Raw genomic sequence first — 25,242 nt, 5'->3', positions numbered from 1 at the left:
CTGCTCCTATTTCTATGGTAAATGTTGGACTCGATGGCAATTCAAATATTGGTGCATTCCCTGGAATTGCTTGCAAATTTTAATAGATACCTTGATATTTCCTAAATTTACAGACACAACAGCTAACATTTTAATGTTTCTGAGAAAGGATGCATTTTGTGGATTTTGTCAAATAGGTGACAGCCGTAAACTGGCTCATTTTGCAGGACAATGCTCTGGCAGATTGGGGTTAACCCGCCTGGTTTAGAAACCAAAATACTCTAGCAATTAATGTTAATTATCATTAATGGTTACAATCTCCATGTCAAGGCTTCTGGCAGAGTCTACTTGCCAACATCAGCATTCTAATCTAATACAGATCTTCTTTCCCCTTCATTGTTATTGTTGCAAATTATCCTGATGAATACAAGATAAACATTTTAATGAAGTGTGTTTTACTTTTCATTAGTACTTGATCTCTGTACTAATAAATTATAAACTTACGTTTTCTTAGCTCCGCACTAGACTCTCCAAAGCCCTCCTGACTGGCCTCCCACCCTACATAAACTTGAGCAAATGGAAACACCTTTTCCACATCTACCCTTAAAAACCATGTCGTAGCCTTGACCTCCATCAGTTTAGCCTTCACTATTCTAATTTCTAGGGAAAACAAATACAGACTGTTTACTGTTTTCTGATAGGTATATCCTTTTAGTTTAGTGTCTCTTTCTCTGGTGTCTGTATGTCCTTGTAACATAAAGGAACACTGGAAAAGCACAGCAGGTCAGGTAGCATCCGAGCAGCAGGAGAGTCAATATTTTGAGCATAAGCCCTTCACATTCCTGATGAAGAGCTTATGCCCAAGACGTTAACTCTCCTGCTCCTTGGATGCCACCTGACCTGCTGTGCTATTCCAGTGCCACACTCTTCAACTCTGATCTCCAGCATTTGCAGTCCTCACTTTCTTTCATAATACCCCAAGTGACTGTACTATGAAACGATGGAATGAAGTGAGCTAAATCTCAAAGTAAGTTCCAAGATCATAAGATAATTGTAAATAAATTGCTAAGTGTAAATTAACATATAACAACTTGCAGTAGTAGATGGATACTCAAAGCTCCAACAAGCATTTCCTTAAAAAGATGCAAAGCAAAGATTTTTATCAAATACTTAGCATTAGATTTCAGTGCATCTAGCAAGATAATAAAAAAACATTCACATCTGGGCTTGAAATGGTTTGGACGCAGAAGATGATCTAAACAAGTCATTTCACTGACAATTGGAAAGAAATGTTATGACTGAGGTGAGTTTGGGGGCGTAAGTTATTTTCTAGTCCCATTCCTCCACAAGTCACAACAAATTTTGAATTTAACAAGAGTGGATGATATAACCAATTCCATAGGTTTAAGACTGAATCTCATTTATTACTAGAAACAAGTCAGCCAGGTTTCTTTAGTCAACAAAGAATAACAAGTTCATTACAAATAAAAAACTTAAATAAATATGCAAAGATATGACTTATATTTTAACATCTCAAACCTAACACAAGGCAAATATGGACAACACAGCAAAAGTGAGGACTGCAGATGCTGGAAAGCAAAGTTTAGATCAGAGTGGTGCTGGAAAAGCACAGCAGGTCAGGCAGCATCCGAGGAGCAGGAAAATCGATGTTTCGGGCAAAAGTCCTTCATCAGGAATAGATGAAGGACTTTTGTCTGAAACGTCGATTTTCCTGCTCCTCAGATGCTGCCTGACCTGCTGTGCTTTTCCAGCACCACTCTGATCTAAAATATGGACAACAGTCAAACTATAGTCAAATATACCACATAACACACAGCCCTCCAAACATTGGTGACACTGTGAGTTATTGAAATCTCATGAAAACTTTATAAGGAGTTAGGACTCTACGCTTTTAAAATTCTGGCTTTGAAATTCCCTCAAGAAATATTTTAAAAAGGATAGCCTTAACGAAAGGTTCACCTTTCTTTCCTGGAACAACCGTGTCCTGAATTCTGGGAAACTGCAATCCAACACATGAACACCTTTTACAAAACAGGAAGCTTCACTGAGCTAGTACTGCCCTGAGTTCTAATCAGGCTCAGTTGCTCACAGTTGAAACTGCTTGTGTTTTCTACATCTTCTCTTACAACTATACTGAATTACTAGTGGAATTTTTCGTGGCATGCAATTTCTGTGGATCCCCTGCAGCTCCCATGATCTTTCCAGAGCCCCAACTTCAACATTTACCAACCCAATAACTCCTAGAACCTCTTCCCGAGTTGTAACATCAGAGAGATTCCAACTGTCCTAAACTTCACAGAGTTCTCAACTATACAGTGTAGTTCAGTTGCTTTCTCAACAGTGCAGGTTTACTGGGTTTTTTTTGACATGGAGCTTGCTTCTGTCTTTACCTGTTGGACAACACAAACAAATTGTGACCCAGGAACTGTCTTGTGTGACCTTTGAACTACTTTGTGTGACCTATTGAAAACCTTGCAACAGGTCCTCCATTATCCCTAGGAAATATTGAATGGTCCTAACATTTTGGAGCAGTCGAATGTAGCAATCACCAGTAAAACTCAATTGCAACCCCTAGGAACTGTCTGTCCTCTGAATGTTAGTGTTCTCTTGACTGCTAGGTGCTACAGAACAAACTGATACAATAACAGACAGATTGATCACAGAAGGAGAAGCCTGCATTTACATTATGCCTTTCATGACCTCAGGATCCCCAAACATGTTACATTCAATGAAGTAATTTGAACATGTCTGGCATCTGCACCCAGCAAGTTCCAAGAAATAACAAGGAGATAACAAAGTCCATTTTGGATAGCTCACAATACTTTAAACAGGGGAGGAGCAAAGAGAAAAAAAATCCTCTATATGTAATCAGTAATATTTGAACAAATCTTTGAGATCCAATTTTAATTCTTTAAAGTATATAATAGCCACAGGTCTGGCTGCAGCAGCACTATTGTGATCACATGCACTGTTTATAACTTTCTTCTACATATTCTACGTAAATGTACTTTATGTATGCAGTTATGTGTGCTGTCACAGTATGTGAATTGTAAAAGATTAGTCTGCATCTACAACGAGGAATTAGACAGTTAATATAATGTTATGGTTTATTATGAAGAGGTTATGTTCAGAAACACAGACCATTAGGGAGACCACAGCTGGAAGACTGTATACAGTATTGGTCTCTTACATCAAAGAAGAATGCAAGAGTATTGAAAGCACTGCAGAGGAAGGTTTACTAGACTAATACTCAAGTGTACAAGTTGATCTATGAGGAAAGGTTGGAAAAGTTGGGTTTGTATCAATTGGAGTTTAGAATAGACTTGGCAGGATAAATATGGAGAGGATGTTTCCACTTATGGGAGAATCTAGAACTAGTGGTCACAGTTTCCAAACAAAAGATTGCCCCATTTAAGACAGAAATAAGGAGAATGATTTTTCTCAGAAGGTTGAGAATTTTGAAACTCTTTTCCTCAAAAGTGCATGCAGAGCCTCGAATATCTTTAAGGCACAGATGGATAGATTCTTGATAAGCAACAGGGGGAGCTGAAAGATTATTGTCTTTAGGCTAATGTGGAGTAATCAAATCAGCCACATCTTATTCACTAGCAAAGCAGGCTTGAGGAGCTTATATATATATATATATATATATATGTGTGTGTGTTTCATCAGGACTGCACAGTCCTGGACCTGGAACATTAACTTCCCTGCTCCTCTGATGTTGCTTACCCTTCTTTTTCCAGCTCCACACTTTATCGACTCTGACTTTCCAGCATCCACAGCCCTCACTACCTCCAAGCAGTGTATATATATATACCTAACAACATTCAAACAAATCTTTGTGTGTGTCAGAACACTATATCTGCCATCTGAACCTTCCACACATTATTCATTTATTTTTATCAAGAACAAAACCAATATTGGCCAAATGCTATTCTTCCCTCAAAGTGAATCTCTGCAGAGATAGAAATCTGTTTTTTTTTTCCCCTTTACATCACGTTTGTCTGCTTGTGTATGTATGTGTCTGTGTGCACTCTGGACTATTTAGAGGGTAAACATTTATATTTTCATATTACAAACTAATACATATTACAAGACAAAGAAAGCAAGCAGGTGGCCTAATCAGAACTAGATAAACAACTGAATTCATATTGTGATCCATGGAGTGGTGGGACTAGGAAAAGATAGTGCATTTTTCTTATTTGAATGCAACATTATCCATTAATCAACAATGAATTGGGTAGTCACATCTCAATTCTCATTTAACTATGTGTAGTTTAATGTATTAAACAATATTGCTGGTGGATTTCCTCGGATTCTGTTCTAGACCCATGCTTGACCTTTATCTAAAGACTCTTGCTGGTAAGTATCGATGAGATAGAATTTATCTCAGCTGACATCCTCATTAAATAATAAACATCAGCAATCTGCTAAATAGACTCATGGATTAAAAAGACCAGGAACAATGGTTATTACCTTGGGAAGAGAACAAAAGTAAGGAGATAGCAAGAATATTTGAAGAACTTACATGACTAATGGTGTCGAATGTAACTGTAATTATTTTCTCCAACTGTAGCATATTGTGGTTCAGCTGCAATAAGAGAATAACCAAAGAAGACACTGAATCATGTCTTGTTCAAGAAGATACACAAAGCATTTAAAAAGACCAAATCTATTACCTCACAAACATGCTCAAAATACTACAAAAGGTATCCTTTAATTTTTCTGATTATTAGTAACTTGCAAAATTAGACAGTGACTAGGAGAAAATTGTCACCATTTATGGTGAATAAAACTATTGGAGTTTCAGACCAAGGGTATAATGAGTATGTAGGGGTTCTTTGCATTGGTGCCTCTTGCGTGTCTCAGATATCCTCAGCATCTTTTTGAAAAATGTAGTTGATATCTGACCAAAAAATAATTTCTTTTGCTCGGCATCTTATTCATTTTATGCCTGTATGCCCCAGGTATAATTGACAATATGTCTTGGTGAAGAGCTTCAGATACAAGCACCTGTTTGCCTTTGTTTAAAAGCCTAATTTCAGATAGGACATCCCAATCCATGCCAGGGAATTTGGTGGTCATCTTTCTGTTGTTCCCTATCTTTTACAAACATTTCCAATATGTAGGGAGTCCGTGTATTACAAATAGATCTGGAGACCACACCTTAGGAAGGACATATTGGTAATGGAGGGATTACTACATAGGTTTACAAGAATGTTAGCTGGACTTCAGGGATTAAGTTACAAGGACAGATTATACAAATTAGGCTTTTGTCTCTAGAATTTAGAAAGTTAAGGGGTGACTTGATCAACATCAAAAGCTATTTCCACTGGTTGGGGTTCTAGAACTAGGGGGCACAATCTGAGAATTAGGGCCTGCTGTTCAGGAGAGATAAAAATTGAAATTGCTGGAAAAGTTCAGCAGGTCTGGTAGCATCTGTGGAGAGAAATCAGAGTTAACGGGTCACGTAACTCTACCTCAGAAGCAATTGCCAGCAATTTTTATTTTTGTTTCTGACTCTCAGAATCTGCAGATCTTTCCGTTTTTGTTCAGGAGAGATGTTAGGAACATTTCTACACAAAAAGGGTGGTACAGGTTTGGAACTCTCTTCCACAAATGGTAGTTGATGCTCCATCAATTGTTAGTTTTAAATCGGAGATAGATAATTTTTTATTAAGCAAAGGCATTAAGGAATATGTACCAAAGGCGGGTACGCAGTGTTAGACCACAGATCAGGCAAGGTTACATTGAATGAAGAAACAGGCCTATGTTCCTAACTGATGACATACTTCCTACGTAAAGCAATGACCATCCACACATTGGCCAAAGCTTCAATATTAGCTTCATAAAACAAATAAAAAAGTACAACATGAGGTTTAAAACAGCTCAGAGAATCAACTGCATGCCAAAATGGCTTCAATTGCTTTGACTTTAATATGGTTTATTGATAATGCATGGAGTTAACTACTTACATGCTGAATTGTCAGGGTTTGGCAGAGGCATACGCCTGAAGTCAAAAAAAAGCAAGATTGTGAGTAATTTCTTTCCCATAAGCAAAAAATATTCAGTCCATATAACTGGAATACACAACCAAATATGTCAATTCATTGTTACATTCTTTAATTCGTAAGATCTCACCATGACTAAATTAGGAAATGAAGACTACATGGACTTTAATAAAGCTTTTGACAAGGTCCCTCATGACAGATAGATACAAAAGGTGCAGTTACTTCGAATCAATGGTGAGCTGCTAAGATGGATACAGAACTGCCTTGATCATAGAAGATAGTGAGGAGCAGTGGAAGAGTGTTGTTTTTGACTCTGAACCATTGGTATTCCTCAGGGATCAGTGCTGAAACCGCTGTTGTTAGTAACATATATATAAATATAAAATTTGGGGCAGAATGCAGGTGGTCTGATTTGTAAATCAGTGGATGACAGAAAGATTGGGGGAGCTGCAGATAGTGGAAGAGGATTGCCGGAGGATACAGCATAGTATAGCTGGCTGGAGACTTGGGCAGAGAAATGGCAGATGGAGTACAACCAGATAAATGCAAGGGAGATTTAATGCAGGAGGGAAATGTACAGTAAATGACAGAAACCTTAGTAGCATTAACATACAGAGGGACCTAAGTAACAGTGGCAAAAGTGAACAAGGTGGTCAAGAAGGCATAAATCATGCTTGCTTTCATTGGTCAGGGCATAGAGTATAAAATTGGCAAGACACGTTGCAGCTGTATCAAACTTTAGTTAGGCCCTCATTTGGAATATTGTATACAGTTCTGGTCACCACACTACCAGAAGGATGTGGAATCTTTAGAAAAGGTACAAAGGAGATTTGGAGGGTATTTGTTATGAGGAGAAAATGAACAAACATGGTGTATTTTTACATGAACGCTGAAGGATAACAGAAATCCTGATAGTAGTTTACAAAATTATGAGAGGCATGGATAGAATGTATTGTTAGAGTCATAGAGATGTACAGCACAGAAACAGACCCTTTGTCCAAGCTCATCCATGCCAACTAGATATCCTAACCCAATCTAGTCCCACCGGCTGATATCCCTCCAAACCCTTTCTTTTTCCCAGGGTAGCAATGTCAACTTCTAGGATTTATATGTAAAAGGGGGAAAGTTTAAAGCAGATAGAACATAGAATATTACAGCACAGTACAGGCCCTTTGGCCCTCAATGTTGCACCACCCTGTGAAACCAATCCAAAGCCCATCTAACCTAAACTATTCTATTCTCGTCCATATGCCTATTCAATGCCCACTTAAATGCCTGTAAAGTTGGCGGCTCCACAGCTGTTGCAGGCAGTGCATTCCATGCCCCTACTATCTTGAGTAAAAAAACTACCTCTGACATCTGTCCTGTATCTATCACCCCTCAATTTGAGGCTAAGCCCCCTTGTGCTAGCCATCACCATCCTAGGAAAAAGGCTCTCACTGTCCAATCTATCTAACCCTCTGATTATCTTGTATGTCTGAATTAAGTCACCTCTCAACCTTCTTCTAAAAAAACAGCCTCAAGTCCCTCAACCTTTCCTCGCAAGACTTTCCCACCATATCAGGCAATGTCCTAGTAAATCTCCTCTGAACCCTTTCCAAAGTTTCCACATCCTTCCTATGACGAGGTGACCAGATCTGCACACAGTACTCCAGGTACGGCCGCGCCAGAGTTTTGTATAGCTGCAGCATGACCTCATCGTTCTGAAACTCGATCCCTCTATTAATAAAAACTAACACATTATATGCCTTTTTAACAGCCCATTCAACCTGGGTGGCAACTTTGAGGGATCTATGTACATACACACCAAGTTCTTTCTACTCATCTGCACTACCAAGAATCTTACTATTCGCCCAGTACTCTGCACTTCTGTTACACCTTCTAAAGTGAATCACCTCACACTTTTCTGCATTAAACTCCATTTGCCACCTCTCAGCCCAACTCTGAAGCTTATCTATGTCCCTCTGTAACCTACAACATTCTTCGGCACTATCCATAACTTCATTGACCTTAGTGTCATCCACAAATTTATTAACCCATCCTTCTACTCCCTTATCCAGATAGTTTATAAAAATGACAAACAGCAGTGGACCCAAAACAGATCCTTGCGGAACACTACCAGTACGTGAATACCACTATGAACATTTCCCATCAACCACCACCCTGTGTCTTTCAGCTAGCCAATTTCTGATCCAAATCACTAAATCGTCCTCAATCCCAGGCCTCTGTATTTTGTGCAGTAACCTACCACAGGGAACCTTATTAAATACTTTACTGAAATCCATATCCACCATATCAACGGCTTTACCCTCATTTACCTATTTGGTCACCTTCTCAACGAACTCAATAAGATTTGTGAGGCATGACGTACCCTTCACAAAATGGTGCTGACTATCCCTAATCCACTTATTCCTATTGAGATGATTATAAATTCTCTCTCTTATAACCTTTTCCAACACTTTACCCACAGCCAAGGTAAGGCTCACTGGTCTCTAATTAACAGGGTTGTCTCTACTCACCTTCTTGAACACGGGAACAACATTTGCTATCCTCCAGTCTTTTGGTCCTATTCCTGTAGACAATGACGACCCTAAAGATCAAAGCAATCTCCTCCCTAGCTTCCCAGAGAATCCTAGGATAAATCCCATCCGGCCCATTGGATTTATCAATTTTCACACTTCTCAGAATTGCTAACACCTCCTCCTTGTGAACCTCAATCCCATCTAGTCTCACTGCCTGTTTCTCAGAATTCTCCTCAACAACATTGTCTTTTTCCAGTGTGAATACTGACCAGAAATGTTGATTTAGCATTTCCCCATCTCCTCTGACTCCACGAACAAATTGACCCTAATCTTACTCTTGTCATTCTTTCATTCCTTACATACCTATAGAATGTGCAAGACAAGATTTATTTTACACAGAGGGTGGTAAGTGCCTAGAAAATACTGCCAGAAGAGGTGGTGGAGGCAGATATAATAGTAACGTTTCAAAGGCATCTTGACAGATACATGAATAGGCAGGGTATAGAGAGATACGACCACATACAGGCAAAAGGTTTTTGGTTTAGAAAGGCATTGTATGACAACGCAGTCTTGGCAGGCCAAAGTGCTGGGTCCTGTGCTGTGCTGTTCTTTGATTTTTGTATTACAACACCATATTACTCATAGTTCTTTTGCTCAAACTTCCAGTAAAGGTTTTATTTGCTACATTCTGGACCATCTTCTCACCATTATAGATCTTCTATCAATTTCCCAGCTTTACCAATTCTAAACCAACCTCCTGCTATTACTGATCACTGAACGTTATCTGAAATGTATTTGCCCAAACCATAATCAGTTTCAGTGTGTAAGTTAGGACCCAGGAAACAACAAGAAATATATACTCAATTCAAAGCAGATTATGTTCCATACATAATATAACCAAAGCTGCCAGGTTTGAGACATCTCACTTATGAAGCGAGAGTCTGATCTAATATAGACTCTGGAACAGACTGAAAGAACCTGATCAGAGAGTATAAGTAATGCTGAATGATGAAACCCTTCGCATATTTATAGCACTGACCTCGTGGCAACTGGAGCCCGGCTGGGAGGCAAGCCTCTTTGTCCACTGTAGTAATTCTCATATGGGATGGGGGCTAAATAAGGAGAGGAAAGGACAAAATACAGACAATTAATTGCAACCTTTTCTGTTGTATTGTCTGTCGTATTGTGATTATGTATTTTTGCCAGCAGTCTGTGCCACACTGAATATTGTAGCGGTCAGGGAGAGATAGAACAAAAAAGAAGAAAAGAGGAGTGCAGCCCAGGAACAGGCCCTTCAGCTCTCCAAGCCTGTACCAATCATCATGCTCTAACTAAACTAAAAAACATACCTGCCCTTATTCCATCTGTATACCTCTAATCCTCTGTATTTATGTAACCATTCAGATGCCTCTTAAATGTCACCAAAGTGCCTGTTTTCCACCATCTATTCTGGCAGTGTATTCCAAGCTCCTACTATTCTCTGTGAGAAAATCTTCCCTTGCACATCTCGCTTAAACTTTCCCCCTCTCACCTTGAACCTGTGCTCCCTTGTAATTGAAACTTCAACCCTGGGAAAAAACCTCCCGAGTATCCACCCTATCCATGCCTTTCATAATTTTGTACACCTCTATCAGTTCTCCTCTCAGCTACCATCTTTCCAATGAAAACAATCCTAGTCTTTTTAAGCTTTTCTCATAGCCAATGCCCTTGAGACCAGGCAACATTCTGGAGAACCTTCTCTGCACTCTTTCCAAAGCTTCCACTTCCTTCTTGCAGTGTGGCGATCAAAACTGCACACAATACTCCAAATGCGGCCTCACAAGGGTTTTATATAGCTGCAACATGATTTGCCAACTCTTGTACTCCATGCCCCAGCCACTGAAGGAAGCATGCCATATGCCTTCTTAATCACCTTGGCCACCTGTGTCGCCACATTTAGGGAACTGTGGACCTGCACACCCAGATCTATATGTTTGTTAATGTTCCTAAGGGTTCTGCTATTTACAGTATAATTCAGAACTAAATTTGGTCCTCCAAATTGCATCACCTTGCATTTGTTTGGATTGAACTCCAGCTGTCACTTCTGTGCCAAAGTTGCCAATCTATCTACATCCTGTTGTATCCTTTCACAATTGTTGGTATTCTCAGCAACTCCACCAATCTTCGTGTCATCTGAAAACTTAGTAATCAGGCCATCCAGATTTTCCTCCAGATCATTTATTTATACTACAAATAACAGAGGCCCTAACTTGTGGAACACCCCTAGTTACTGGTCTCCATTCTGAAAAGCAGTCTTCCACCACTTTCCTCTGTTTTCCATGACTAAGCTAGTTTTGTATCCATCTATCCAGCCCACCCTGAATCCCATGTGATTTTAGTTTTTGTAGCAATCTGCCATGTGGAACTTTATCAAATGCCTTGCTGAAGTCCATATAAACTATATCCACAGCCCTTCCCTAATCAATTATCTCTGTCACCTCTTCAAAAAATTCAAACATATTGGTGAGACATGACATTCCCCATACAAAACCATGCTGCCTGTCACTAACTAGTCCATTTTCTTCCAAATGTGCATACATCCCTCAGTATCTTCTCCAAGAGCTTCCCCACCACAGATGTCAGGCTCACTGGCCTATCATTTCCTGGATTATTCCTCCTTTCTTTGTTAAACAAGCAAGCAACATTGGCTAATATCCAGTCCTCTGGAACCTTGCCTGTGGTCAAAGTGAATGTGACAATACCTGCTAATGCCCCAGCTATTTCTTCCCTTGCTTCTCGCAGTAACCTGGGATAGATCCCATCTGGCCCTAGGGAATTGTCTACCTTAATGCAATTTAGGATACCCAAAACTTCCTGCTTCAATATATTGACATTCTCTAGAACATTCACACACTCATCCCTGACCTCAACATCAGTCATGTCCGTCTCCATGGTGAATACCAATACAGCGTACTCATTAAGGATCCCTCCCATTTCCTGTGGCTCCAAGCATAACTTCCCTCCTTTGTCCTTGAGTGCAACTAGTCTAGCCCTTGCTATCCTCTTTATTCCAATATATTCATAAAAAGCCTACGGATTCTCCTTGACCCTGTTTGCTAAAGACATTTAATGGCTCCTTTCATCCTTCCTAATTTTGCACTTAAGTTCCTTCTTAATTTCTCTATACTCCTCAAGGACTTCATCAGTTTGTAGCTGCCTAGACCTATTCAATGCTTCCTTTTGCCTTTTCACTAAGCTTACAATTTATCTTATAATGGTTTCTGAATCCTGCCACAACTCAAAGGGATTGCTACATTTGACAATGCCAAATTTGTGGGCGGCACGGTGGCACAGTGGTTAGCACTGCTGCCTCACAGCGCCAGAGACCTGGGTTCAATTCCCGCCTCAGGCGACTGACTGTGTGGAGTTTGCACATTCTCCCTGTGTCTGCGTGGGTTTCCTCCGGGTGCTCCGGTTTCCTCCCACAGTCCAAAGCCATGCTAAATTGTCCGTAGTGTTAGGTAAGGGGTAGATGTAGGGGTATGGGTGGGTTGCGCTTCGGCGGGGCGGTGTGGACTTGTTGGGCCGAAGGGCCTGTTTCCACACTGTAAGTAATCTAATGTAATCTAATCTAATCTAATTATTTACATTAAATAATGCCTAGGAACAATCCAATTTGTTGCTAGATTTTCATTAGGGAACTTAAAAGAGTTCAGTGGTCACTGAAGAGTATATATGGGGTAGCAGTTGGTGGGAATTAGAGGATAGATAGAGGTAGAGGAGGCTGAAAATGTGTTGCTGGAAAAGCGCAGCAGGTCAGGCAGCATCCAAGGAGCAGGAAGAATCGACATTTTGGGCATGAGCGCTTCTTCAGGAATCTCATGCCCGAATCATCGAGTCGCCTGCTCCTTGAATGCTGCGCTTTTCCAGCAACACATTTTCAGCTCTGATCTCCAGCATCTGCAGTCCTCACTTTCTCCTAGAGGTAGAGAAGGCACCATGCAGGAAATAATTGTTAAGCTGTGCAACTGGTGGGGATACTTAAGGCCATACGCAGTCTGATACGTTATGAGTAAGTAGACACCTAGGTTTTGTTTTTCTCTTTTGAGCAAACTTGTTTAAATGTTTTGGCACTACCCAATGCAATGCCCAACTGCAAAAAGTAAACTCACTTTAAATGGTTTCACTCTGGGGTCTGACTTGTTCAGTATTAGCATAAGCTGGGTTCATTACACTATAAAACTTAACTGGGTGTTGACCTGATCCTACCATATTTTCAATCCCCATTTGCACCACAGAAGTGCTTTTTTTTATGCAAACCCTATTTCAGACCATAGTGCTCTTAGATCTGCTTTCAGGTTTCTTTCAATGTCAATCGACACTTACTGCGCAAGACCAGACATTGGGGTGAATCTCCAGTTTTCATTTACTCTCTGCGGAGAAGGCACTGCCTAAAAGAGAGGTATGAGTTTGCATCCACAGCCAAAATGATGGGCTCATTCAATAATCTCTGAATAGGACCAAAAGGTTCACTTTGGACCAACAAGACTACTACACAAACTAATCCTTGACCATACACAATAGCTTTTCATAAAAACTAACTGTACAGAATGCACATTATGTATTATTGGTTGTATCATGGTCTCCTGCTAAAGGTAACAGCTTTACCTGGTGCAGTGTCACCGGTCCTTTTTAAGTCTATGAAGAATTCTAAATCTCTTTGTATGTTGCACTGTTCCAGCACCTTTCGTATTTCTTCGTACATCTAAGGATAAAGCAGAATGAAAGTTGAAGGAGGAACAAAAGAAAAAAAAGTCTGAATTGCAAGCTGAAAATATGTTAATGTACTGTAATCATCTTGGTGGCACATCATTTACTCTCACATCTGGATACTTTCCAACCAGGGAAATAGTCATGTGAAATCAAATCTGCTGCAAAGATTTTAACAACACTGCTTTTAAAGGAGCATCTCCTCTGTCTTTTCATTCAGAAAGGCATGAAATAAAAGACAGAGAGAAGAAGGGATCTGAATTGGGTGAGATTGCATAACTTCTTACCTCATCACTGCTCACACACCCCTGGGAGAGTTGATTGGCATGAACCCACATAGCATTTCGCATGGTGTGTATTCGCTCACAGTCCTGCTTCTCAAGGAACTGAAATAAAATTAAAATTTCTGTTTGAAAAACAAAGTTTAGGCCTTCAACATAACATTGACCAGAACTTGTCATGTAAAGACAATGGCTACAAGAGCAGGCTAGAGGCTAGGAATAAATAGCAAGTAACTCACGCCCTGACTCGCAAAAGCCTGTTCATCTTCAATATGGCACAAATTAGGATGTGATACAATACACCCCACTTGGCTGGATGAGTGCAGCTCCAAAGCACTCAAGAAGCTTGACACCTTCCAGGACAAAGCAGCCTGCTTCATTCACCTGCAAACATCCATTTCCTCCCACCATCACTCAGTAGTAGCATTGTGTACTATTTGCAAGATACACTGCAGAAATTCCCCAAAAGATTGCACCTTCCAAACCCATAATCACTTCCTAACAAAAAGACAAGGGCAGCTGATAAATGGAAACACCACCACCTTCAAGTTGTCCTCCAAATCATTCACCAACCTGACTTGGAAATATAGCAACATTCCTTCACTGTCACTGGGTCAAAATCCTGGAAATCCCTCCCAAATGACATTGTGGGTCAACCTACAGTGGGTGGACTGCAAAGTTACAAGAAGGAGCTCACCACCACCCTCTCAAGGGCAACTTGGGATGGGCAATAAATGCTGACTAGCCAGCAATGCCAATATCCCACAAATGAATTTTAAAAACTTACCACCAGAGAATATCCTTGTGGTTCTGGCGTGATACTTTCATATAAATATAACCTCATTTCATGCCAGAATGGGTTTCATATTCAACAACTACTAGTTAGTGCGAGCACTCAGACTTTCTCTTAAAATTCTAGGTTTCATGTTTCATCCACAAGATTATCAGGTTGGTTAGAAATTCTAGTATGTATCTACTGGTGAATGAGAGATCTGTTGTAATCTAATTTCCACGTTTTCATGTTTTTGGATTTGATGTGCTCATAATTTGGCATTCAGAATGTCTGAGGGAATCTCACAACATAGACTGCACCCTTTGCTGTCCAGTTTTTAAGTAAATGCAGTGTGGTCAGGGATAAGTGTGAACATCTTGTCAAGTACACCTAATATTGGAATTTAATACTTTCTAACACGTAATTCTCTTTTCTTCAAAATCTGAACTGGATAATAATACTCCTCACATTGAGACGTGGTAACAATAATTATATTTATGCAGCATCTTCAAAATAGCGGCACATCTCAAGGTGCTTCAGAAAGTCAGATAAACCTCAGCCAAATTTTTGATAATTAGGTGAATAGGGCTTTTGTCTTCACATTTATTTTACTTAGTATGAACTTAACTTTTCTGATTGAGTGAGAATTCATACTGTTCATGCAGAACTGAAGTGCTATAATGGATTAGTCTGTCTTCTCTAGGGACAATCAACTTAATTATTCCATTGTTTACTTGCTTTAGGCCTAGGTTTTTTGGTTGGAATCCAATTATGTACAAATGCCCCTCTTAGTCTGCTGTAGTCATATGACCTCTACAATGAGGTGCACACACTGTAGACAGATGTCTTATGCCACTTGAATAAAAACCTTATGTTGAATCCACTGCTGTGTTGTATACTCAAAACACTGTAGCAGGAGATGGCCTGGATTTTCATGTGGGTTCAGGACTCATGATTTATGCACTTTGGCACCTTCCAAAATGCACACATGACCCATCTGTGACTTTGTCTGGAACTTATATTATCTCTCACAGGGCTTGGGCTTGCAACACATCTTGAGCGCTCTGTTATGAGTCTGGAAGGAGGTGCAGAAACAAGCCTGTCTATTAGTCCTGCACTCAACTATGTTCTAACGTCCCATGTACCTCATCCCATCCTACCTCCTTAGATCATCCATGTCATCATTTGCTCCTTTCATGCCTTCAAATAGCCCACACCACCCCACGCCTCTTAGATTGCTCATGCAGACCAACCCCCTTGCACATCCCTCAGATCCCTAATGTTATCTTCATGTCCCCTCAAATCGTCCATGCCAACCCATGTCCCCTCCTATCCCACACACACTACATCCACATCCATTCAAAGCCCTCCCTGTATCCCCCATAATCTCCCCCTAGTATTCCCTGTGCAGCACCCACAAACCAAATAATAGTAATAATTCTTTTAAGCTCCTGATAAGAACAAATATTTGAAAATCTAGTAAAACTACCATTAAAAATGCAAAATTTTATTTTTAACTTATGAACATATGTTAATCTATTAAGTGACCATTGACTTATCTCAACAATACAATGATCTACTCTGAAACCATATCAAAGACAGGCTAATAGTTAAATCAACAGACAATCAGGTTCTCAAACCCAGTCAAGAACAGACTGAGTCTTCTCCAGAAGAAGATTGCTTGTCAACCAATGGTGGTGAGAAAAGGTGTTAAGATTTTTTTTCACATTTAGATTCCCTGTTGGAATTGGTCATTGTTCCTCAGTGAACATCTCTCTTTCTGATCAATCAGAGGATGGTCATGGATGAAACAGTTGGCAATGGGTTGAGAACATTATCCACAGAGACTCCTGCAGAGATGTCCTGAAGTTGCCAATGATTGGCCTTTAACAACCAAGTATGACTTCAGCCAGTAGAGAAATTTCCTCTGTGCTCCCACTCCCATTTACTTCGATTTTGCTTGGGCTCTTTGATGCCACACTCAGTCAAATGTCACCTTGATATCAAAAGGTAGTCCTTCTCACTTCAAACCTCAAATCCAACTCTCATGCCCATGTCTGGGACAAAAATTTATTGAGGTTTTGAGCAAAAATCTTTTCCTAAAAGCCAAACTGATCATTTGTGAACACTTCCAGTATTTTTTGCTTATAAAATGACATCTCCATCATTTGCAGTTTTTAATTATTTTTCTCTGCCATGTTACAGTTAGAGACAAAAAAACTGCAGATGCTGGAATCCAAAGTAGATAGGCACGAAGCTGGAAGAACACAGCAAGCCAGGCAACACCAGGAGGTGCAAAAGTCAATGTTTCAGGTGTAATCCTTCTTTAGGACTGGGGGTGGGTGTGGCAGGAGCTGTAGATAAAGGGGGTGGCAGGGGCAGGGTGGTAAAGTGGGGATAAGTGACGACAGATAGATGGTACAACTTGGTTGGTTCATGGGAGGAATGAATCCGGTTGGTGGCAGGGAGCAGTGGAGGGGAGGGGCTGGGAAGAGAGTCAGGGGATGAGAAGAGAGGTTATTTGAAATTGGAGTACTCAATGTTGAGTCCGCCGGACTGTAGGCTACCCAGGCGGAAGATAAGGTGTTGTTCCTCCAATAATAGCTGTGGTTTGTTTTAGCAATGGAGGCGGCCAAGGATGATCATGTTGGAAAGATAGTGTTTGGGAGAATTGAAATGGGCGGTGACTGGAAGATCCGATTGGCCCCTGAAGACCCTGCTGTGATGCTCGGTGAGCTGTTCCCTACATTTACGTTCGGCCTCCCCAATGTAGAGAAGACCACATTGGGAGCACCTGACACAATAAACTAGGTTAGAAGAGCGGCAGACGAAACTCTGTCTCACCTGGAAGGACTGTTTGGGGCCCTTGATGGAGGTGAGGGGGGGTGGTGTACCAGCAGGTTTTGCACCTTTTCTGGTTTCAGGGGAAGATATTTGGGGGTTTGCTAGTGGGGGTGACATGAACCAAGAACTATCGGAAAGAACGGTCCTTGCGGAAGGCAGAGGAGTGGGGATGGGAAGATGTTCTTGGTGGTGGGGTCTATTTGGAGTTGCTGCCTCTTCATCAGCTATATAAGCCTCTTCAGTACCTACATCAGCACTGTACCCCAACTCTTCCGCTGTTACATCGATGACTGCATCGGTGCAGCATCCTGTACCCAGGCTGAACTGAAGCAGTTCATCAACTCCTCCCACAACTTCCACCCCACCCTCAAATTCACTTGGTCCATCTTGGACATCTCCCTCCCCTTGCTTGATCCCACCATTTCCATCTCCGGCGAAGGTCTCCAGACGGTCGGCTAGTACAAACCCACAGACTCCCATACCTACCTGGAATACGCCTCCCACCACTCAGTATCCTGCAAAAACTCCATTCCATTCTCCCAATTCCTCCATTTTCACCACATCTGCTCCGAGGAGACATTCTGCTCGCGAGCGTCCCAGATATCCACCTATTTTGAATAACATGCTTTTCTTCCCTCCATCATCCAGACAGCCCTCCACCAAACCACCTCCATTTCCTGTTCCACTGCTCTAAACCCCACCCCTCCCAACACAATAAAGACAGGGTTCCCCTTGTCCTCACCTACTACCCCACCAATTTCCACATCCAACGCATCATTCTTAAACACTTCTGCCAACTCCAAATAGACCCCACCACCAGGAACACCTTTCCCCCCTCCCACCCCTCTCTGCCTTCCGCAAGGACCATTCTCTCCAACCCACTGGTTCACACCACCGAACCCCCAGATATCTTCCCCTGCAACCAGAAAGGATGCAAAACCTGCCAGTACACCAATCCTCTCACCTCCATCCAGGGCCCCAAACAATCTCCAGGTGAGGTAGAGGTTCACCTGCCTCTCTTCCAACCTAGTTTACTACATCAGGTGTTCCTCTTCTCTACATTTGGGAGACTGAACGTAAACCTAGGGAATGGCTCACCGAGCATTGTAGCAAGGTCCACAGAGGCTGACCGGACTGCCCAGTCACCGCCCATTTTAATTCCCCCAACCACTCCCTTTCCGGCATGACCATCCGTGGCCTCCTCCATTGCGAAAACAAACCACAGGTCCTATTGGAGGAACAACATCTTATCTTCCACCTAGACACCCTATAGCCTAGAGAACTCAACATTGAGTTCTCCAATTTCAAATAACCTCCCTCCCCATCCCCCTGGCTCCCTTCCCAACCACCTTCCACTGCCTTCCACTGCTCCCTATTACAAACAGTAACACAGTTCCACTGAGGACCACCTGGTGTCACTGCTGAGCTCAGCACCATATCCATGGCCGTTCTTACAGGAACAATCTTTAACGATTATCACATTCATAATCAAAAACAACATCTTACATTTATATAGTTCTTCTATATAAGACAACATTCTGACATGAAGAATGATCTTGGCAAGTCCACAAAAGAAAAACAGGAGAGCTTTATATGGCCAATATTTATCCTTCAATCATCAAGGCTAAAAGAAAGCAGCTGATTAAGTAATTCATCAAGTTTTTGGGATCTTACTATGCACAAACTGACAGATCTATTTCCTACAACAGTGACTGTACTCAGAAGTACATTATTAGCTATTAAGCACATTGATACATCCTAAGATCATGAAATGCATGACACAAAAATGCAAATTTTATCTTTGCACGTTTGAAATTACTCTACATCAGATCAACCCCCATATTTTAGGTACATGTAAGAATAAGTTGCATAGTTAAATTAGTGAAGAAATCTGACTGTAGCATAGATACACAGGATTAGGATTATCATTTAAGTACAGAACATACACTGACTGGACTGGATTCAATGTTTAAATGTGTAGCTTTATCTTACCAATAATTCCTCTAAATGCTTTTATGGTATATGACCAGTTGCTTGAATGCACAATATTGCACACATGGAGTATCCTAAATGGGGGATCTTGTGAGTGGTCTGCACTGTAAATTTGGAATAGACAATAGGTGCAGGAGGAGGCCATTCTGCCCTTCGAGCCTGCACCACCATTCAATATGATCATGGCTGATCATCCTTAATCAGTAATGCTTTGTGGCCAAGCATTTGCAGTTTAGAGGCAACATGGTCAATTGAGCTCATCGGAGGAAGGACAGCAGAGTTAACAGAGTTGACCAAAAACACAATGGAGAAGTTCAAAAGGAATTTATATCTGAAGTGTTAACTGATTTGCTTTTCCAACAGCAACTGACTGGCTGGTGCAGTGTTTCCAGCATTTCCTTGCTTTTCTTTGTGTTTTCAAGGGTTTTGGCAGAAATAGATTTCATGCAAGAGCTGAGGGTAGAAAGAGAAACTGCATTAGCAGTTAGAAAGTTGCTCATCTGGTTTGGGGGTTAGGAGGCATAGCATCCAGTGTGATTAGTGGAGACCAGAAAGATAGGGATGCAGGAAGTAGGGGAGGTGGAGGGAAGAAAAGCTGTCATGCAATAGAGAAAGAGAAAGGGTTGAGAGAGAGAGAGAGAGAGACATAGGGAGAGAGGCAGTGGCACAGAGATGGAGGAGAGAGAGACCAGGGTCGGCAGTTAAGATGGAAGAAGGTAGAGAGAGATTGACAGGATGGAAGGGGAGAGCAAGGAGTTACAGAGAAGGAGGAGATGATATATATGAGAGAGAGAGAGAGAGAAAAGGACCTGGAGCAGAGCAAGAGGTAAGGAGAGAGTTGGTGGGGCAGTGAGGGGGAGATGGTGATGGAATAAGAGAGGCAGATGGTGGTGTGGAAGGTAAGGAAAGAGCAAAAGCAGAAGCACAAGGTGGGGGTAGATCACAAGGAAATCAAGGTGAGAGTGAAAGAGAAAAGCAGGGGCAGAGAGAGAAAGAGAGGAGGAAGTGAAAGGGAGGTCACAGTCAAAGAGAGACATGATGAAGGTAAAAGAGGTAGAGATGGAAGGAACCTAAAGGAGAGGTACACTTCCTCACTGCTGGTTGCTATTTTCAAGTATGAGGACAAGGCTCCCTGTGAATTAATATTATAAAAATAAAAGCATATCATGTTCTTATATCACAAGATGAATCCATAAGATGTAGAAGCAGAAGTAGGTCATTCGATCCATCAAGTCTGAGATTATGATGACCCAACCTCTAAAGCCACCTGCTGTAAAGAATTCCATAGATTCATTTTCTTCAGTGAGAAGAGCTTCCTCCTCATCTCTGTTCTAACTGACGACTAGAGTTAGTTCTAACTAACTAACTCAGAGTTTATGCCAAGACTCTCCCACAATGGGAAACAACCTTTCCACATCTACCCTGTCAGGTACTCCAAGAACTACGTATGTTTCACTAAGGTCACCCCTCTTTCTTATAAATTCCTATGAGTACAGGCCCAACCTACTCAATCACTCCTCATTAGAAAATCTCTCCATATTCAGGACCTACTGGACATTCTCTGCTCTGCCACCAATGCCAGGATAAGAGAACGAAAACAGTTCATAGTATTCCAAATGTGGTCTAATGAATGCCTTGTAAGGTTTTCACAAGATCTCCCTATTAAATACTCCATTTCATTTGAAACAAACACTCCATTTACCTTCTCTATTACCTGCTGAACTTCTATGTTAAGTTTTGTGATTTATGCATGAGGATTCTCAAATCCCTCTGTGTTGGATTTTTCTTCATTTAAATATTTAGCTCTTCTTATTCTTCCTGCCAAAGAGCATGACCTCACATTTTCCACATTAGCGACATTGAGACGTACAGCACAGACACTTCGGGGAAACTCATTAATGCCGACCAGATATCCTAAATTAATCTAGTCCCATTTGGCCTATATCCCTCTAAACCCTTCCTATTCATGTATCCATTCAGATGTCTTTAAAATGTAATTTTTCTTAATTGCACCCCGATGTCCAGAGATGCTTGAACTCAAACAGCAAAGGCAGTAGTTGTGCAGATTCACTGCTGTGTTAGACAGTGGTGTAAGTTTCTTTCTCGTTTGATTGACTGGCCATGTGGTCTCTCCCTTGGTCTCTCTTCCTCCTTTTTTAAAATGCCGCTGTTTTAATCTGCTTTTGTTCCTCAAAGTTCCAAAACAGTGCAACAGCTTGTAGAACAATAATTATTGCTCCTGGAATTTGAGGGAAACAGTTCCAACACCTAAACCACCTTAAAAAAGGAGCAACTCTTACAGCCACAATTTTGATCTTCCTCCATTATATTCCACATGCCAAGTTTTTGCCCATTCACTTAATCTATCTATATCCCTCTTTGATCCTCATCAATCAGCCTATTTTTGTGTCATCTGCAAATTTGGCTATAGTACTTGTATTTTCCTCATCCACGTCATTAAGATAAATTGTTAATAATTGTGGCACCAACAGTGATCCTTGTGGCATTCCATTAGCTCCAGACTGCATCCTGAAAATGTCACCTTTAACCCAACTCTGTTTTCTATTAGTTAGTAAATCCATGCTAATATAATACCTTTTCTGCCCTGCCCTTACCTCATTAAGTTGGCTATTTTGAGGTATTGTGTCATATACCTTCTGAAAGTCCAAGTTTATAACATAGACTGATTCCCGTTTATCTATCCTCCTTGTTACCTCCTCAATGAATTCCAATAAATGTATCAAGTATGATTTCCCTGTCATGAAACCATGCTGACTCTGCTTGAATATCTTTTGTATTTTTAAATGCCCTGCTATTCTTTTAAAATAGACTCTAATATTTTCCCACATACGGATGCTAAGCTAACTGGTCCATAGTTAGCTGCTTGTTTTCCCTCCCTTTTTAAATGAGAGTGTTATATTAGTAGCTTACCAATCCTCTGGGACTCTTCCAGAATTGAAGGATTCTTGGAAGGATTACTACCCGTGCACCCATTATCTCTGTAGCTACTTCCTTTAAGATGTATTCCATAAGGTCCAGGAAACCTAGCCTTATTAGTTTCCTCAGTAACTTTTTTCTAGTGATAGCGATCCCACAACCAATGGATCAGACCTAAGCTCTGCAGTCTTGCTACATTCAGTCATGAATGGTGGTGGGCAATTAAACAACTCACTGGAGGAGAAGGCTCCACAAATACCAATGATGGCAGAGCCCAGCACATCAGTGCAAAAGATAAGGCTGAAGCAATCTTCAACCAGAAGTGTCAAGTGGATGATCCATCTCAACCTTCCCCAATGGCCTCCAGCAGATACCAGTCTTTAGCCAATTCTATTTACTCCAATTAATATCAAGAAACGATTGAGGGACTGGATACTGCAAAGGCTAAGGACCCTGACAACATTCCGGCAATTGTATTGAAGTCTTGTGCTCCAGAACGTACCGCACCCCTAGCCAAGCTGTTCCAGTACAGTTACAACACTGGTATGTACCCGATAATATGGAAAGTTGCCCAAGTATGTCCTATATAAAGCAGGACAAACACAATCTGGCCAATTATTGCCCCATCAGTCTACTCTCAATTATCAGTAAAGTGATGGAAGGTGTCATCGACAGTGCTATCAATCAGCACGTGCTCAGCAATAACCTGCTCAGTGACGCCCAGTTTGGGTTCCACCAGGCTCACTCAGGCTCTGACCTCATTTCAGCCTTGAGCCAAAAATGGACAAAGGAACTGAATTTCTGAGGTGAGGTGAGCACAACAGCCCTTGACATCAAGGCTGCATTTGACTGAGTATGGCATCAAGGAGCCCCAGGGAGGTGAAAGTGAGGGCTTTTGCCTGAAATGTCGATTCTCCTGCTCCTGGATGCTGCCTTACCTGTTGTGCTTTTCCAGCACCACACTCTCAAAGGAGCCCCAGCAAAATTGGAATCAATGAATATCTGAGAGCAAACTCTCCAGTGGTTAGAGTCATAGGCGACACATAGGAAGATGGAGTTCAGTCATTTCAGCTCCAAGACATCTCTGCAGGAGTTCCACAGTATGGTGTCCTAGGCCCAACCATCTTCAGCTGCTTCATTAATGACCTTCCTTCCATCATAAGGTCAGAAGTGGGGATGTTCACCGATGATTGCACAACGTTCAGCATCATTTGCAACTCTTCAGACATTGAAGCAATCATGTTCAAATGCAACAAGATCTGGACAATATCCAGGCTTGGGCTGACAAGTAGCAAGTAACATTCATGCAACACAAATACCCGACTATGACCATCAATAATAAGAGACAGACAATCTAACCACTGTCCCTTGGCACTCAACAGTATTACCATCACTGAGTGCCCCACTGTCAACATCCTGGGGGTTATCATTGACCAGAAACTCAACTGAACTCACCACATAAATAGAGTGGCTCCAATTGCAGGTCAGAAGCTAGAAATAGTGCAGCAAATAACTCACCTCCTGACTCCTCATAGCACTCAAGAATCCTGACAGCATCCAGGACAAAACAGCCCACTTGATTAGCACAACGTCTATAAGCATCCACTCCCTCCACTACTGATGCTCAGTAGCAGCAATGTGTACTATCTACAAGATGCACTTCAGAAATTCACCAAAGATCCTCAGACAGCACCTTCCAAACCCACGACCACTTCCATCTAGAAGAACAAAGGCAGCAGATATATGGGAACACCAACACCTGCAAGTCCCCTTTCGAGCCACTCACCATCCTGACTTGAAAATTCCTTTACCGTCACTGGGTCACAATCCTGGAATTTCCTCCCTAAGGGCATTGTGGATCAACCCACAGCAGGTGGACTGCAGCAGTTCAAGAACGCAGTTCACCACTACATCTCAAGGGCAACTAAAGACAGGCAATAAATGTTGGCCAGTCAGCGATGCCCACATCCCACAAATGAATAAAAGAAAACTTATCATATTTATTTCCTCTCCCATTTTGACCCTTGATTATTTAGCATTTTTGGAATGTCATTAGTTTCCTTTATTTTATTTTTCTTTCTTCCAGCAGTGCCCTTCAGATCTAAGGGCAATGCTGTGTAAGACTCCTGTTTATTTTTTTTTAAAAACCCCAGGTAATGCTTATTTTTTCCCCCAGCACCCATGGTGTGTGTGTGCAGGTGTGAGACACAAGGTGCATGAATCTTTATTCAATTTCCACCACCAGGAAGATAGGAAACACCCGAGTGGCCAGTGACAAGCACTGCCCTTCACATCAAAGGGCAATGCTGTGTGATCAAAACAGTGAAGGGGAGGGTAGGGATTAAATCAAAATAGAGTTGGAGGGGAAGTAATGCACTCCACTCCCACCTCTCCCTGAACAACTCCAGGGTGTTGGTGGACACCGCGTGCTCCTTCTCCAAGGACACCCGGGCTCTAACGTAACCGCAGAAGAATGGCAGGCAGTCGGCCCTAACGACCCCCTCCACGGCCCGCTGCCTGGACCTGTTGATGGCCAGTTTGGCCAGGCCCAGGAGTAGACCCACGAGGAGGTCTTCAGACCTGCCCTCCCTCCTAGTTTCCTTTACTGTGAAATCAAAGTATTTATTCAATTTCTTTGCTAATTCCTGCGTCGCCATTATGAGAACATAAGAAATAGGAGCAGAAGGAGGCCATCTGGCCCATCGAGCTTGCTTCGGTGATCTTCATCATTGCCTCAGCTCCACTTACCCACCCGCTTACCATAACCCTTATTTCCTTTACTGTTCAAAAATCTATCTTTCCCTTACAAAGATTCAATATGGTAGCCTTAACTGCTTCACTGGGCAGGGAATTCCACATATTTACAACCCTTGAAATTTCTCCTCAACTCAGTCCTAAATCTGCACCCCCTAATTTTAAGGCTATGCCCCTTAGTTCTAGTTTCACCATTCATATAATAGTCCATTTTGCTGTTATTCCTAGCAAAATGGATGACCTCACATTTACCAACATTACACTCCACCTGCAAGACTTTATTTCCCCAATCTCATTCTCTAAGGAGCCTATGCTCACTTTTACCTCTCTCTTCCTTTTCATATATTTAAAGGAACTCTTGATCTCCATTTTGAAATTAC

At 41.5% G+C, this 25,242-nt stretch overlaps 1 protein-coding gene across 1 annotated transcript in view; it reads right to left on the bottom strand.

Moving 5' to 3' along the window:
- pstpip2 (proline-serine-threonine phosphatase interacting protein 2) overlaps positions 1–25,242 on the bottom strand; it is a 130,125-nt gene that overhangs the window by 6,178 nt on the left and 98,705 nt on the right. The window contains exons 10-14 of the mRNA XM_072575144.1: positions 13,570–13,668; positions 13,181–13,277; positions 9,573–9,645; positions 5,976–6,010; positions 4,529–4,591 (exon numbers count right to left, since the gene is read on the bottom strand). Of these exons, the coding sequence (XP_072431245.1) occupies positions 4,533–4,591; positions 5,976–6,010; positions 9,573–9,645; positions 13,181–13,277; positions 13,570–13,668 (363 nt within the window). The 3' untranslated portion in view covers positions 4,529–4,532. The remainder of the gene's footprint in view (positions 1–4,528; positions 4,592–5,975; positions 6,011–9,572; positions 9,646–13,180; positions 13,278–13,569; positions 13,669–25,242) is intronic.

Source organism: Chiloscyllium punctatum, chromosome 1 (genome assembly GCF_047496795.1).
Source record: "Chiloscyllium punctatum isolate Juve2018m chromosome 1, sChiPun1.3, whole genome shotgun sequence".
Classification (NCBI taxonomy): Eukaryota; Metazoa; Chordata; class Chondrichthyes; order Orectolobiformes; family Hemiscylliidae; genus Chiloscyllium; species Chiloscyllium punctatum.
This window is presented reverse-complemented; position numbering and strand designations above follow the sequence as displayed.